Source organism: Haemaphysalis longicornis, unplaced genomic scaffold (genome assembly GCF_048455015.1).
Source record: "Haemaphysalis longicornis isolate Haplotype H1 unplaced genomic scaffold, Haemaphysalis longicornis Haplotype H1 scaffold_1, whole genome shotgun sequence".
In the NCBI taxonomy this organism is placed as follows: domain Eukaryota; kingdom Metazoa; phylum Arthropoda; class Arachnida; order Ixodida; family Ixodidae; genus Haemaphysalis; species Haemaphysalis longicornis.
In genome coordinates this window covers 58,042,981-58,057,379 of record NW_027526203.1, presented here as the reverse complement: position 1 = coordinate 58,057,379, position 14,399 = coordinate 58,042,981, and the positions used below count along the sequence as shown (strand labels likewise).

The 14,399-nt window shown below is 45.8% G+C and overlaps 1 protein-coding gene across 3 annotated transcripts in view; it reads left to right on the top strand.

Annotated features, from left to right (window-relative positions):
• LOC144176532 (ribonuclease H2 subunit B-like) overlaps positions 1 to 8,935 on the top strand; it is a 96,925-nt gene extending 87,990 nt beyond the window's left edge. For all 3 annotated transcript variants that reach the window (XR_013323798.1, XR_013323799.1, XM_077705219.1), the window contains one exon: positions 8,783 to 8,935. Coding sequence is in view for 1 of the 3 variants with exons in the window: in XM_077705219.1 (XP_077561345.1) it covers positions 8,783 to 8,789 (7 nt within the window). In the remaining 2 variants the exon portion in view is untranslated. The remainder of the gene's footprint in view (positions 1 to 8,782) is intronic.
• Positions 8,936 to 14,399: the final 5,464 nt, after the last annotated feature.

Sequence of the window (14,399 nt, the reverse complement as noted above, 5' to 3'; positions counted from 1 at the left end):
GTGTGAACTTTTACACGTGCAAAGTCTAGCCTTATGACCAAACACAGCTCTTCAACATAAAGTGAAAACCGTAAAAGTTTCCGCATATTAAATTTATTTATTTATGTAAAGGGGTACTGCTAGCCTTGGGGCAAGGCTTTAAGCAGGCGAGCGCGACACAACAAAAGGAAACAGCACAACAGAGGGAAGAAAACACCTGATTCAAGCTGAAATCAAGTACATTCTGGTGGATTTGGGAGCTCACGCATAAATGATAAAACATCCTGGCATTGTACAACATGTGCATGCAACAGGTTCCATTCACGTATGGTTCAGGGAAAAAAGAATTTTGTAAAGTTAGTTCTACATGTGTAACCGCTGACTTTTTTTGGGTGGTGCAAACTTGTCTGCCGACGAATGAATGGGGTGATGTGTGCACTGGTGTCGATTGGAAATTTCTGGTGATAAAGCAAATAAAATTTTTTTAATCTTTTACGGTAGCGTCTAACTGCGAGGCTTTCTAAGTTCGCAGTTTGCAAAAGCGCTGTAGGGGACGCGCGTCTACTGTAGGAATTAAAAATAAATTTTCCAGCCTTTCTTTGAACGTTCTCCAGTTTCGAAATGTTGGTTACTCTGTGTGGGTAAAGCTAGAAGTTTTATATCATAGGTACATTTTCCTAGAGTTCTTCTTAAATAACCTAGCTTCTGCATTGCCTTTTTTCTGAATGTAAGTAATGAAGGGGTGAGACAGCTGCGCATATTGCGCTGATCTGATACAAATTTGTTTTCCTGCGCCAGGCTGCTCCAAAAGCTGGAAAATTGCAAACATTGCGCCAAACTGCTCCAAAACAGTCTGAGAGCCAATGATTTTAATGCTCCTGTCAGTTTCAGTGCGGGAAATGCTTACTGGCGGCATAATTTTCCAGAATCCCCAAGGTGATGCTGTTTGTAAAAATTAATTGATTGATCATTCAATAAAAAACCTGCATAAAAGTGGCCCCGAGATAGTTTTTTTGAAAGTCACAATGTCGGGTTGCAGTTGTTATATTCTGTGCGTTTTTAAAGTTTTCCCATCAAAAACCATTGCAAAGTCCTGTAGAAAAAATACTTATCTGTACTGAGGCGTCAAACTACTTGTGCAAGTTAATGAAAACGGCAAGTTTTAGAGCGCCACCCGCCGCGGTTGCTCAGTGGCTAAGGCGTTGCGCTGCTGAGCACGAGGTCGTGGGTTCGATTCCCAGCTGCAGCGGCCGCTTTTCCAGGGGTGAGACAGCTGCGCATATTGCGCAGATTTGATACAAATCTGTTTTCCTGCGCCAGGCTGCTCCAAAAGCTTGAAAATTGGTAAAATTGCGCCAAACTGCTCCCAAACAGTCTGAGAGCCAACGATTTTAACGCTCCCATCAGTTTCAGTGGGGAAAAATGCTTACTGACCACATAATTTTCCATTACCCCCAAGATGATGCTGTTTGTAAAAATTAATTGACTGATCATTCAATAAAAAACTCGCATAAAACGGTACCCGAAATAGTTTTTCGGAAGACACAATGTCGGGTTGCACATGTTATATTCTGTATGTTTTTAAAGCTTTCCCATCGAAAATCATTGCAAAGTCCTGTATAAAAATACTAATGTTTACTGAGGCGACAAACTTGTTCAAGTTAAGGACAAAACGGCAATTTTCTGAGCGCCGTATCTCCGGAACGACATTGCGTACGTATACGGGGCGCCGCCATCTTGGTATGGTGAGGATCGGAAAACATGGCCAGCGGGCGAAGCAGTTGCTCGTAGTTCAGGCTAGTTCATTCTAGTTCAGGCAGACCGCTCTCCGCAGATTTCTACCGTGCTTTTGGTTATGGGGGTGGCTAGGTTTAGATTTAGTTTGATCTGTTACGGGAAGTTGCGCCACTCGAAAGGTGGAGTTCATAGAAAACAACGCGGTGCCCGCGAATTCACCGTGTTTCGTGTGAGGCGTGGTTCGCGCTTGAAGTGAAATTTCTGACTCATTGCGTTGTTATAAAACGCGGAGTTATTGCTGCCTTTGACAGCGAGCTTGCAAGCGGCGGGAATGGGACGGTCGACACTTGCAAAATGTTCAAGCAATGTCCGATAGCGGGACGGGCTATTATTGCACGCTAGTAATAATGGTTCATCAATCTGAAGTGAAATTTAATGCCAAAAGGGATATGGATAAACATATCAACGTTACTCAAATTACGATCGATCGTAGTGAACGTGCACCTTAGTGTTTGATATGGGAAAGCTGGTGTGGTGCGACGACTGTCACCTCGCTTTGCGCAACTTTTGCCGTGGCTCTACACTTGTGCTTAATTAAAGCCAAGTCTGGGATTACAAAAATAATAATTTAGGCATTCCCATGATAATAAAAATGCCTTACGTTTGCTTAGTTTTTCAACTTGATATTTTCAACGGAACTCCATGTTATCTATATATAGTACATAGGGCCTAAGAATTTAAAAATGGTTTGTAAAAGGTAGTGCATTTGGTACCTCGTGATATTCTGGTAGAAAAACTTTATTAAGAGGCTGTTTCAGTGTTATATACATTCAAAACCGATTAAAAAGTGCTCTTTCCCCCGAGTTGCCAAAAATTTGATTTTTTGGGCACCTAAGGTGACATAAAAAATATCGTTAACTGCTCCAAACCAAGGTTCTTCTGCTCCAAAATCGAGATTTTGCTGCTCCAAAAACTGCTCCCAAACTTGATTCAGCTGTCTCACCCCTGCTTTTCTGATGGAGGCGAAAAGCAAGAACGCCCATGTGTGCGAGGTTTCGGCGCACGTTAAAGATCCCCAGGTGGTCAAAATTAATCCGGAGCCCTCCACTACGGCGTGCCTCATCGCCTGCGTTGCGTCGGCGCGTTAAAACCTACAATCAATCAATCATCAACTTTTAGAGCGCCGTATATTTACTGGGGGCGCCATCTTGGTGTGGTGAAGATATGAAAACGTGGCCACCGGGCGAAGCAGTTGCTTGTGGATCAGGCAGAGTGCTCTTCGCTGATTTCTACCTTGGTTTTAGTTATGGGGGTGGCTGGGTTTACATTTAGTCGTTTGATCTGTTGCGGGAAGTCGCAGGACTCCAAGGACGGGAGTTCTTCAAAAGAAACACGGCGTCCGCGAATTCGCCGGGTTTCGGCCTTCAATGTGAGGCTGGTGCGTGCTTGAAGTGAAATTTCGGACTCATTGCGGTGTTATAAAATGCTGAGTTATTGCTGCCTTTGACATTGAGCTTGCAAGTGGAGGGAATGGGACGATCTACACTGCAGAACTAGCCACGCAGGCTACATCGCCGCAAAATGTTCAAGCAGTGTGCGATAGCGGGACGGGCTATAATTTCACGCATGTAATAATGGTTCCTTTATCTGAAGTGAGATTTAATGCCAACAGGGAGACGGCCTAACATACCAACGTTGCTCAAATTACGATCGTAGTGAACGTGCACCATGGGGATTGTAATGGGAGGGCTGGTGGGGTGCGACGACTGTCACCTCGCTTTGCGCAACTTTTGCTGTGACTCTACACTTGTGCGTAAATCCGAGGCTGGGATTACAAAAATAACAATTTCGGCATTCACATGATAATAAAAATGCCCTAGGGTTGCTCAGTTTTTCAATTAGACATTTTCAACGGCCCTCCACGCTATCTATGCATAGAGCCTAAAAATTTTAAAATGTTTTGTAATAAGGTAGTGCAGTTCGTATCTTGTGATACTCTGGTAGAAAAAAAAAATTATTTAAAGGCTGTTTCAGTGTTATGCATGCTCAAAACCGATTAAAAAGTTCACTTTTCCCCCATGCATTGCCAAAAATTTGATTTCTTTAGGCTCCTAAGGTGACTATTTATTAAATGTCGTTTTTCTGCTCCAAATCAACGTTCTTCTGCTCCAAAATCGAGATTTCGCTGCTCCAAAAACTTCTCCCAAAAATGATTCAGCTGTCCCACCCCTGTTAATGTGTTGATTTCATTTGAGATCCAATGTTATCATGATACCCAATTATCATAATAACTTGTAACTGCCGAGACGACATGGTTGTTTATGCTATATGTGAATGACAAAGGATTTTTCTTGCGTGTGATTGTCGGGGCTACCGTTTTCTTTAAGTTAAGAATCATCTGCCACGTGGTGCTCCAATTTGGTATTTTACCTAGAGCTTCAATAAAGGGTTTGTGCCACCAAATTTTAAGTCTGTAGTAGGCCCGCTGTAGGCTTTTTCTGTTTGCAAGGACCCTCAACACGAAGTGCTGGGTACAGCAAGCTTTTAATATATATTTTAATTCGCTTCTAAACGTACCTAAAAGCTCTTCTGGAAATCGGGACCCATCGCTAGCGCCACTAACCATGACGTCAGTGAATTGCCAGCATAACAAAGTTTGTAACGTTATACCATGTTAGCAACTCGAGCGACTTCAACGTGAACTCCAGTTACCACAGTTTGTTTGGTTGGTCGCTTGGTCGTATCAGACACACTAGGCCGACACGGCGGTGACGACGACGAGTCGCCAAACCATTGACCAACTGCCGAATTGCCAGACTGCGTTGTCACACTACGCCGATGGCGACACAAGAAACGTTGGCCGATGGAAAGTCGCTGTAGTGTGACTGACTCGCCGACCGAAAGCGCGAGCAAAACCGGTCGCCCGACTGGTCTCCTGACGTGTCGTCAGGAATCGACCGAGAAGTGAAAACTGCGCCCCGACAACATTCGTGCGGCAATGATTGCGGCTCTATTTTGTTAGTTTCTGGAGTATAATAAACTCAGTAAGTTCCATGAAGCCCATACAACTCAACACTATCGCTAATGCGAGCCGTATTTTGGCGTCGGACGCTTCAGCCGTGCTCTTCGGCGACGCCGCTACCCCGGAGCTGCAAACTGCATATGCGTGTGTTATCGGCTCGCCTGTAGGAAATATAAGGTCAGTTCCGTGCAGAAGAGTTACGTAGGGTAATTTGGGTAATAAGAGATCAATATCGGCCAAGGTTTTTAAAAAACTTAAAACGTGAAACCAAAGTACTGTAAGCACTATCCCTACAGTGCAAAATTGCAGTCGCAGCCGGGCACACTTATTTTTGCAAGCGCTTTCGCGAAGGAGCAGAGTTGATGGCAATATGCTATTGCTATTTCTATTCATGATACCCAAGTATTTATAACTTGTAACTGCCGAGACCACATGGTTGTTTCTGCTATATGTGAATGACAAGGGATTTTTCTTGGAACCTTGGTGCGCAAGCGCTATTTAAGAAATTTCAGTTTACCAGCCAGGAATTCTGTAAACTAGCTAGTACAAGCGCCGTACAACTAGACGTACAACTCGAAGGATGGGCCTCCATCTAGTACACCGGCTATTTTGCGGCGGGACACCATTTGTGCGGTGGCGCAGTGGTCTCGCGCGTCACGCCCATTTGGTCAACGTTGCGAGAGATGCCGCAGTAAAGTCGCAGCGTACCGCAGCACCGCATCGTAGACACACGTGGCAGAGCATCCTTGCAACGCTGTGACCTCACTGCTTGAATCAGCTCATAGAAACCGAAACCGAATCCTGTTCACATGAATCGTGCGATAAATTTTTTACTCAGAATATGTGCATATGAGAGCATGTATCATGCTTTCTAAAGAAATATAAAACGTTTGCAACAAAGAATGCACAAGCAACAAATTTGGTGGCACAACACCTTTAAGGAGGGCCTGATCGCTGTCGCTACAGATGGCATGATAGATAATGCAGTCGCCTGAAAACAGCTTTATCGTGACAGGGATATCACGAGCTATATCATTAATAAAAAGTAAAAAGAAAAGGGGCCCGAGAACTTGTGGAATGCCTGATTTTACTGTGACTACTTGACGATACGCCAGAAGAAAAGATAAGATTTAATCCAGGCCAGCAAAGATTTGTTTTTGAGTATTCAGGGGTGAGACATCTGCGCATATTGCGCAGTTTTGATACAAATTTGTTTTCCTGCGCCAGGCTGCTCCAAAAGCTTGACATTTTCGAAAACTGCGCCAAACTGCACCAAACTGGCCTGAGAGCCAAGTATTTTAACGCTCCCGTCAGTTTCAGTAGGGGAAAATGCTTACTGGCGGCATACTATTCCAGCATCTGCAAGGTGATGCTGTTTGTAACAGTTTAATTGATTGATCATTCAATAAAAAAACCCGAGATAATTATTTCGAAAGTCTAATGTCGGGTTGCACATAAAGTTATCGCTTTGAAAACCATTGCAAAGTCTTGTAGAAAAAATACTTAGGTGCACTGAGGCGGCAAACTACTTGTGCAAGGTGTTGAAAAAAAACGGCGATTTTAGGAGCGCCATATCTCCTGAACGCCATTACTGGGTGCCGCCATCTTGGGGTGGTGAAGATTGGAAAACATGGCCGCCGGGTGAAACAGTTGCTCGTGGTTCAGGCAGAGTGCTCTTCGCTGACTTCTTCCGTGGTTTTGGTTATGGGGGTGGCTGGGTTTAGTCGTGATCTGTTGCGGGGAGTTGCACGACTAGAAAGACGGGAGTTCATCCGAAACAACGTGGTGCCCGCGAATTAGCCGTGTTTCGGCCTTCAGTGTGAGGCGCGGTGGGCGCTTGAAGTGAAATTTCGGACTCATTGCGGTGTTATAAAACGCCGAGTTATTGCTGCCTTTGACAGCAAGCTTGCGAGCGGCGGGAATGGGACGATCGACACTGCAGAAGTGGCGGCGCAGGCTACATCGCCGGAAAATGTTCAAGCAGTGTCCGATTGCGGGATGGGCTATATTGCACGCTAGTAATATTGCAATGGTTCATCTATCTGAAATGAAATGTAAGGCCAAAAGGGATGTGGCTAAACATAGGAACGTTACTCAAATTATGATCGTAGTGAACATGCACCTTGGGTATTGAAATGGGAGGGCTGGTGGGGTATGACGGCGTCACCTCGTTCTGCACAATTTTTGCCGTGACGAGTCTACACTTGTGCGTAAAGCCGAGTCTGGGATTTCAAAAATAATTTGGGCATTCACATAATAAAAGGGCCTTACGATTCCATTTTCAATTCTATATTTTCAATGGACCTCCACTCTATTTATGCATAGAGGCTAAGATTTAAATTTTAAAAGAAAGGTAGTGAAGTTCATACCTTCTGATAATCTGGTAGAAAAAACTTTATTGAAAGGCTGTTTCAGTGTTAGGTACGTTCAAAATCGATTAAAAAGTGCATTCCCCCCCCCCCGAGTTGCCAAAAAAATTGATTTTTTAAGCTCCTAAGGTGACATAATAAATGTCGTTCTTCTGCTCCAAATCAAGGTTTTCTTCTGCTCCAAAACCAAGATTTCGATGCTCCAAAAACTGCTCCCAAATCTGATTCAGCTGTCTCACCCCTGAGTATTGCTCTGAGCTTGATAAGAAACTTCGAGTGTGACACGCGATCGAACGCCTTTTCGAAGTCTAAAAAGATTACATCGACTTGACCTTGTTCATCTAGTATTGTACTGAAATCGTGAACGGTCTCTAATAACTGTGAGATAGTTGACACCCCTGATGAAACCTGTGCTGCCGATTGTCTAGAATATTGTTCTGGTCGATGAATTGGGAAATATGTTTGAATATCACGTGTTCGAGTGCTGTTACACATGCGCTGAATAAAGAAATGGGTCGATATCATAGAACGATTTTCAGTTCCTTTTGGTATGGGCGTTATTTTAGCGCACTCCAGTGATCAGGAAGTTCACCGGCAGCAAGTGGTTTATTAAATATAAGGTTTAAATATTTAGCAGACTATTCTGCATAGCGGACAAGATATGCATTAGGAATTTCATCCACGCCCAATGATTTTTTAACATCTAGGTTGAGTAAATGAACGGATATGCTCGAAAATAAAAAAATGCTAGTCAAGCAGGCACATATGCTAGCAGTGTGGTTTACTTGTTTACGTTGAAGTTTGCATAGCTAAGAAACGCTTCTGGATTTAGCTGTTAATTCTCTTTGCTGGTCGGTATTAAAGGTAGTGATTGTAATATCAGCACTGATAAATACGACCGCTACGTTTTATGCGAGAAGTCGCAGGCCCCATTCCAAGGCAAATGAAGCTGGTGAGTTTGAGGATTAAACTTAGCCCCAACTGACGGGGCGAGGCGTGCAGTCCCTACATGGCAATTTTTTGGCATGCTGGCTCCCATTGTTGCTGGCTGCAACGGGCAGGTCTCTGTTTATAAAGCCAATCATGGTCTGTAAATAACTTAGCTGGGTTTGTTCTGTGGTCCTATATTTTCGGGAAAATAAAATGGGAGAGGGAGGGGTGAGGGGGGGTTGAGCTATTTCCTGTAAACAGTGTTTTGGCAAACTACAGCTCGATTTTTTTTTCATAACCTTTATAGAAATTCATAGCTGTAGGTCGGCCAGTTTAGTATCTTTTGAGAGGGCAGTTTTTGACCTTCAATTTCCTTCCACACATTCTTTGGTTGTGAAAAAAGGGAGCATAAAAAGTAATCAAAATGTGCACTGCTGTGGGTTGTTTGGTGCACAGTGTGTGATCGGTTCCTCTGCGCTGTGTTGTATGTGCACTTTGGGGGGGGGGGGGACCACAGTTTTAATTGTGGGGTTGGAGATGATGGATTGGTGCGTCAACATTGGTGCAGAAGTTCTGAACAGCGAGTATGTCGTTTGGCAAAAAGGTGAGGAGCATGATCGTTGCGAACATGCGATGCGCACTGAGGATGGTCTCGGCAAGCATCTCTACCTTTGAAGCTGGTTTGATACAAAAATGCTGCCTCAGTAAGTGGAGAATGCGCTAAAGACAGTGGTTTCAATTACAGGGCATAAGCATGATGGTGTCATGTCCAGCCTGCCTCGCAAGACCCTCCACAGCCTTCTCCCCCTCTTCCCCTTGCCAGGAACACTGCTGCTGCAAGCGACGGACAGACCAAGGTTTTCCCACTCTAGTCGCCAATAAAAGACTCTTTTTGAAACGTACCTCCCTGGATTGCAGCACCCAAACACTGCACTAGTGTACCCATAGCAGAAAGCATGAGTTACTGCAACTGTAGGGGCATAATGGAGAATGATGCTGTGTTGGGACATATAGGTGGGCAATACCCCACAGCACCATGACTGAAGACCAGCGAAGACGACGAAGGGGCTGGCGTGCCTTGCACTGGCTGTCGATCACCGCCATGAACATAATGTAAATACTAGATTGTTCGCCTTCTTCATGGTTCGTCTCATCTGCTCTGCAGTCCTGTAACAATATGTATGACATTTTTACAGAACGTAAGTGTGTCTGCAAGAGCAGACATACTAAGTGCTCAACGTACCATCTTGCTTACTCAGTATGCAGTCTTTAGAAAAGACGATGACTTCACTCACTGTCCAAAGGTCATTTGCATCTCATAAAATAAACCTTCATGTTTAAAAGAAATAATTTTTGAACAAAGAGGCCAGAAATCAGTTGTGTTTAGGTGAGCCCCACATGAAAAATGACAGTGCAGTCATTTTAGCTTGTCCTGCTCTGGCTGCATAGGCTGGCACATGGATTCCTAATGACAAAAGACACATTGTGAAGAACCTCAAAGTGTACCAGATGTGTCCATACTTGTAAGTGGTGCGCAGGAGGCATTGTGTACTTCTTTGTTCAACTTTGCACACATAGCTTTTACTTAGTGAGGAACCAGTGCTGCCTCTTAGTAATGTTTTTCGAATTTTTTCATGCCACTGGCTCACTGCACAACGAACAGGGCCACGCACGCAGAGGGGGACAGCAAACAAGCACCAATGTCCAACCAACTGCAATGGATGAAAAGATGCACAATCAAGTTCTAACAAAACGTCACAGTAGGTCAGACAGCTACATTGAAACAACGTGGCAAGAAGGTGAACACAATTAAAACAGCTAATGGGTCGAGCAGTGATGAAGAGTAGCAAATGTGAAAATCCTAAACTGAACGGCTACTCGTCATCGCTTTGCTGCCGACGTGGTAACTGCCTTTATTCTGACCTGCTGTGTTTTTTTTTTTTGTACGTATACTTGAGTACTGCAGTGCGTTGGAAGGCGGCACTTGTTTGCTGTCTGCGTCTGTGGTCCAATGGTGCTGTGAGCATCATTTCTACAGTCTCAGTGAGCACTTAAATTTTTTTTTGATCTTCAGGATACTTTAATCTCAGATACGACATTTTCTAAATCTTAGATACGACTCATGCGACAGCTTTTAATCTCATATACGATATACACTTGGAGTCTGCTTCCAAAGCGAGACAAGAAACTGACAGGGCTGGTGCTGGTAGATGGCCTGCTGAGGGTGGCTCTAATGCTGAACGGCAGCTATCAAAAATGGACACTGCTGTTTGTGGAATCAATTTTGAGCCTTCTACATATGGGAGTCATATATGCCAGCCCAACTCTTTTTCCTTCTGCAAGAGTTCCCTTGTCATTTCCCATTCTTAAGCATTACTCCTATTCACGGTTCTCCAATTTCTTACTTAGACGTAAAACTGCCCACACGGATGGGACAGCGAAGAAGATGAGACGGGACGAGTGCAGACTCTTAACTAGCTGAGCCTGAGGAGCAAAACAGGCTCCCCCACCACTGGGCAATGTGTGAAAGCAGGCCATGCAAGCCGTTCCTGAACCAGACTAAGTTACGGAGCAAAAGCCGAGAACAGGTGGCAAGGGAACTAATTGGGGCCTTCGACATTGGGAAGGAAGGTGAACAGTGTATCAGTGAATTCGTAGTATCTTTGAATGAAAATGAATGCGAATTTAAGACGGTCTTTCTCGGGATAAAGATGGTTACGTTTGTGTGCAGGTAGATGTGAGGGTATATTTATTTATTTTATTTGTTTGAACATACTGCAGCCCCTGTGGAGCTATAGCAGATGCCTTGTTCTACCCTATTCAGAAATGTAACAGACGGAAAGGGGATTCCCGGCCTAGACAAGTTACAATTAGTACACGCCTTCAGACAGACCAAGCAAGGGCCGTTATGCATCAAGCATGTCATACTTGACAGAGAGTAATGTAACTATTAGAGAACACTGAGCGAAAACCCATTACAGTGCACTGAACATCGAGGCTGTACCAAAATGTTCGCCACGTGATATTTTTGTGGATGTTACATTCCTCGCCAACTTAACGCAACTAATCACATAGTGTCAACGTCATCTAATGTAATGCCTGCACATGGGGACCGTGTGTGTATTAAGTCCTTCATTGTGGGCGCGGATTTGCGCCACATGGATTCTTGATTTTCATCCACCACACAACTTCACCTGGCAATAGAAATATAATAATCACCATCAATGTCATAAGGGAGATCTCAAAGGCACTTGTAAAGTGGGAGTATGCGGCCTTAGCCTCTCTCTCTCCCCCCTCCCTGAAAAACAATCCTGGCTACGCGCCTGGTTCTTGCCCTAGACGCCAAGACGACGTGAAACATTTCATACCCTCCACCATCAGCATTTGTAGTGGTTTACAGCAGCTTCGCTGGATGCATCCACTTTTGCAGGGTGGGATGGCGACCTTTTTTTTATAATGTAGTTTGCCTGCGACCAGAGTCCTTCAATGCTTTTACTGGTCACGAAACTTTGGTGCTCGTTTCATATACGCCTCGAGCGCTGCCTCTAGGGGCGCCACTGAAATCCCCTTAGCAGCCCATTTAGAAAGTAGTCGCGGGAGGCTCCAGCTCGCTCACCGCTGTTGCCGGTGCTTTTGCGACATGTTCACAACCGAGATTTACCGTAATTGCATGCGTTGTAAATACATATTTAAGTGGAGCATTCACTCTGTTTAGGACGCGATGTTAGTGCCGTATAGGCGTGTGTCACAGGCCGGCGTCGCGAAACCGGCATATGCGTGGAGCTGATTGCAATTACACTGCCCTGGAATTTACTAACAGTACCTCCTTAATTAAGCAGTGTTTCTTCAGATGGCCATGCTACGACTATACACAATGATGTAAATCAGTTTTGTGTGCCTACATAATCTAGCGGAGAACTCCTACAACTCCTACCTGATCATGCCATTTACGTTTCATACCTCAGATATTGATCACTACCCTGGACAAGCCAGTATGGCATACATCGGTCTCGCTGGTATGACTTTGTCATGGTTTCGTCAAGCAGATGTCGTTGCAGGTTTCATGTTTTCCCGCTATTCATTTGACCGTCGGCTACGTTGAAGATCTCGTTCCACTGATGCACACATAGCGTGCGGCAGTGTTCCTCGATAGTGTGGTTGAGCTCCGCGACTTTCTTAGCATGTGATTGAGACGCTGTTTTTTTTCCACCGGTTCAGTAGCGACTGCTTAGCTTCGATGAGGTGAGCTAGACGGGTGTCCGTTCTGTTGGTTTTAAGTCCGTTTCTGTTTCCTTGGGTGAGTTTCGTACGTCTTTGGTGTTCCCGGGGGTCCAGGTTTCGATGTCTTCGATTTCGCTTCCTTCCTCATTGTTCTGACTTCTGATGTCCCTGAAGGCCTTCCAGTCAATGCATGTGCGTTTTGTGGTGTTGGTGCGGTTACGTTCAGGAATCACAGTCTCCACGATTGTGTGGTCACTGCCGAGGTCCACCCCCGTTTCCTTCAGGTGATCGCAACCAGGTTGTTATTCACGAACGTGAGATCGGGGATGGTGTCACGGGACACAGAGTTCCCAATTCCCTCCGGGTGTGCCGGGTCGGTTATGAGGGTAAAGCCGAGTTCTGTAGAATCTTGAGCTTGGTTGCGGCCTTCCGCTGTGCTTTTGTCGTAGCCCCAGGCGGGGTCCATCGCGTTGAAGTCACCGCACGGGATCAGTGTGTTGCAGCCCACTGTGGTGCTGGATTTGTGGAGAAGGGCTTTGAATTTCTGATTTCTCTGCGATGGATTACTATATTCGTTCAGTAGAAAATGCTCTGTTTCCTTTTCTTTGTTGGTATAAGTTCCGTGAGTGCGTATTCAATCTTGATGTTGCTGAACCTGTGTTCGACGAAGGCGAGTCCCTTCTTGACCAGGGTGCAGAGTCCCCTGCCGTTCAGAGGGCCAGCATGCACTCTGTAGCCGGGAAGGGATGGTGCATCTGTCGGAGTCTCTTGGAGTAGGAGCACATACGGCTTGTGCGCGGCGTGCTCAGTGTGCTGTTGAACGACTGCCTTTTTCTTCCTGAGGCCACGGCAGTTCCACTGCCACACTGTTGCGCCTGTTGCGTTGAAGGCCATGATTGTCCTAGCGTGGAGGAGGCGCTTGTGTTCCTTGGTTTAGTTGCGCGATTAGCGGTGCGACCGTCGAGCGACTTGCAATTGGATGTAGGGTTCTCTCCAGGCAGGTGAGTATACTTATGTTCTCTGTTTGGAAGGTTTCGATGGCTCATCTCATTGATGTGAAAATGCCTTCGAACCTGGCAAATTTGACTTCGAGGTTGCGGCCACTGTTGATGCTCTTGCTACGCTTGTGTTTACGTGGCTCTACGGCTCGTTTCTTCGATGTCGACTCTTTGTCGGTCGACTCCTGGTTAACCATGGCTTCTTCGGTCTTGTTACTGTTGCTGCTTGATTAGAGCTTTGTTCCTCGATGCTGCAGAGTTCCTTTCGGATCTCCACGATCTCCTTGGTGAGGTTGTGGATAGTGGCATGCAGAGCAGCATTTTCTTGCCTCAAGGCTTCAATGATTTCCCGCTCCTTGCTCGAGGTCTTGTCATCCTTAGCATTGATGTTGTTGCCACTTGGGATGTTCTTGATTCCTCGCACTGCATCGACGCAGCTTACACGGTCACGTAAAAGTGAACTTTTGCGTGTTCCATTGCGTGTGTTTCAGCTTTGACTCCATTTGCAACTGTTATCCCTGGACTTTGGGCGATTTCGCGAGGGCGTCCTTGATTTGTGTGCAGCTGGCGTGTCGAGCGGCAGGATGTCGCTCCCCGATAGCATGTGGCGTTAGGCCTTTCGACGCCCCCACTGGCGCTTGCGCACAACATAGAGAATTTTATATTTAGCCTTACACATTCTGTCTGCTGTCAGGTGCGCACCACCGCAAAGCTTGCATTTGGGTGTACATGAATGGTCCTCCTTCGTGTTCGCGAGTCCGTGGCCTCTGCATATTTTGCTCGACGGTATGGGGCGCACGTCTTTGCGGTGTCCAACTCGGCCGCACTGGTGACATAAGTCGACCTGTTTCCGGTAGAGATGACACGGTATGAGTGTGACTCTGTAGCGGATGGAGTTTGGTACTTCGGGTCCCTTGAAGGCCACGATGATGGCAGTGGTGCTACCGATTCTCTTCGCACCGACTGCGAGCGGGTTCTTCTCGTTGACAATGTTACTGTGAGCTCTCCGGCGCTTGCGTCGACGGGGATCCCTCGGATAATAGAGAGTTATAGCAGAGCGGAGAACCGGTCCCGGTACGGTACCCGGTACACCTGCGCATGCGCACAACCAGTTTTTCCGCCTCTGCACGCGCGCAGTAGCGC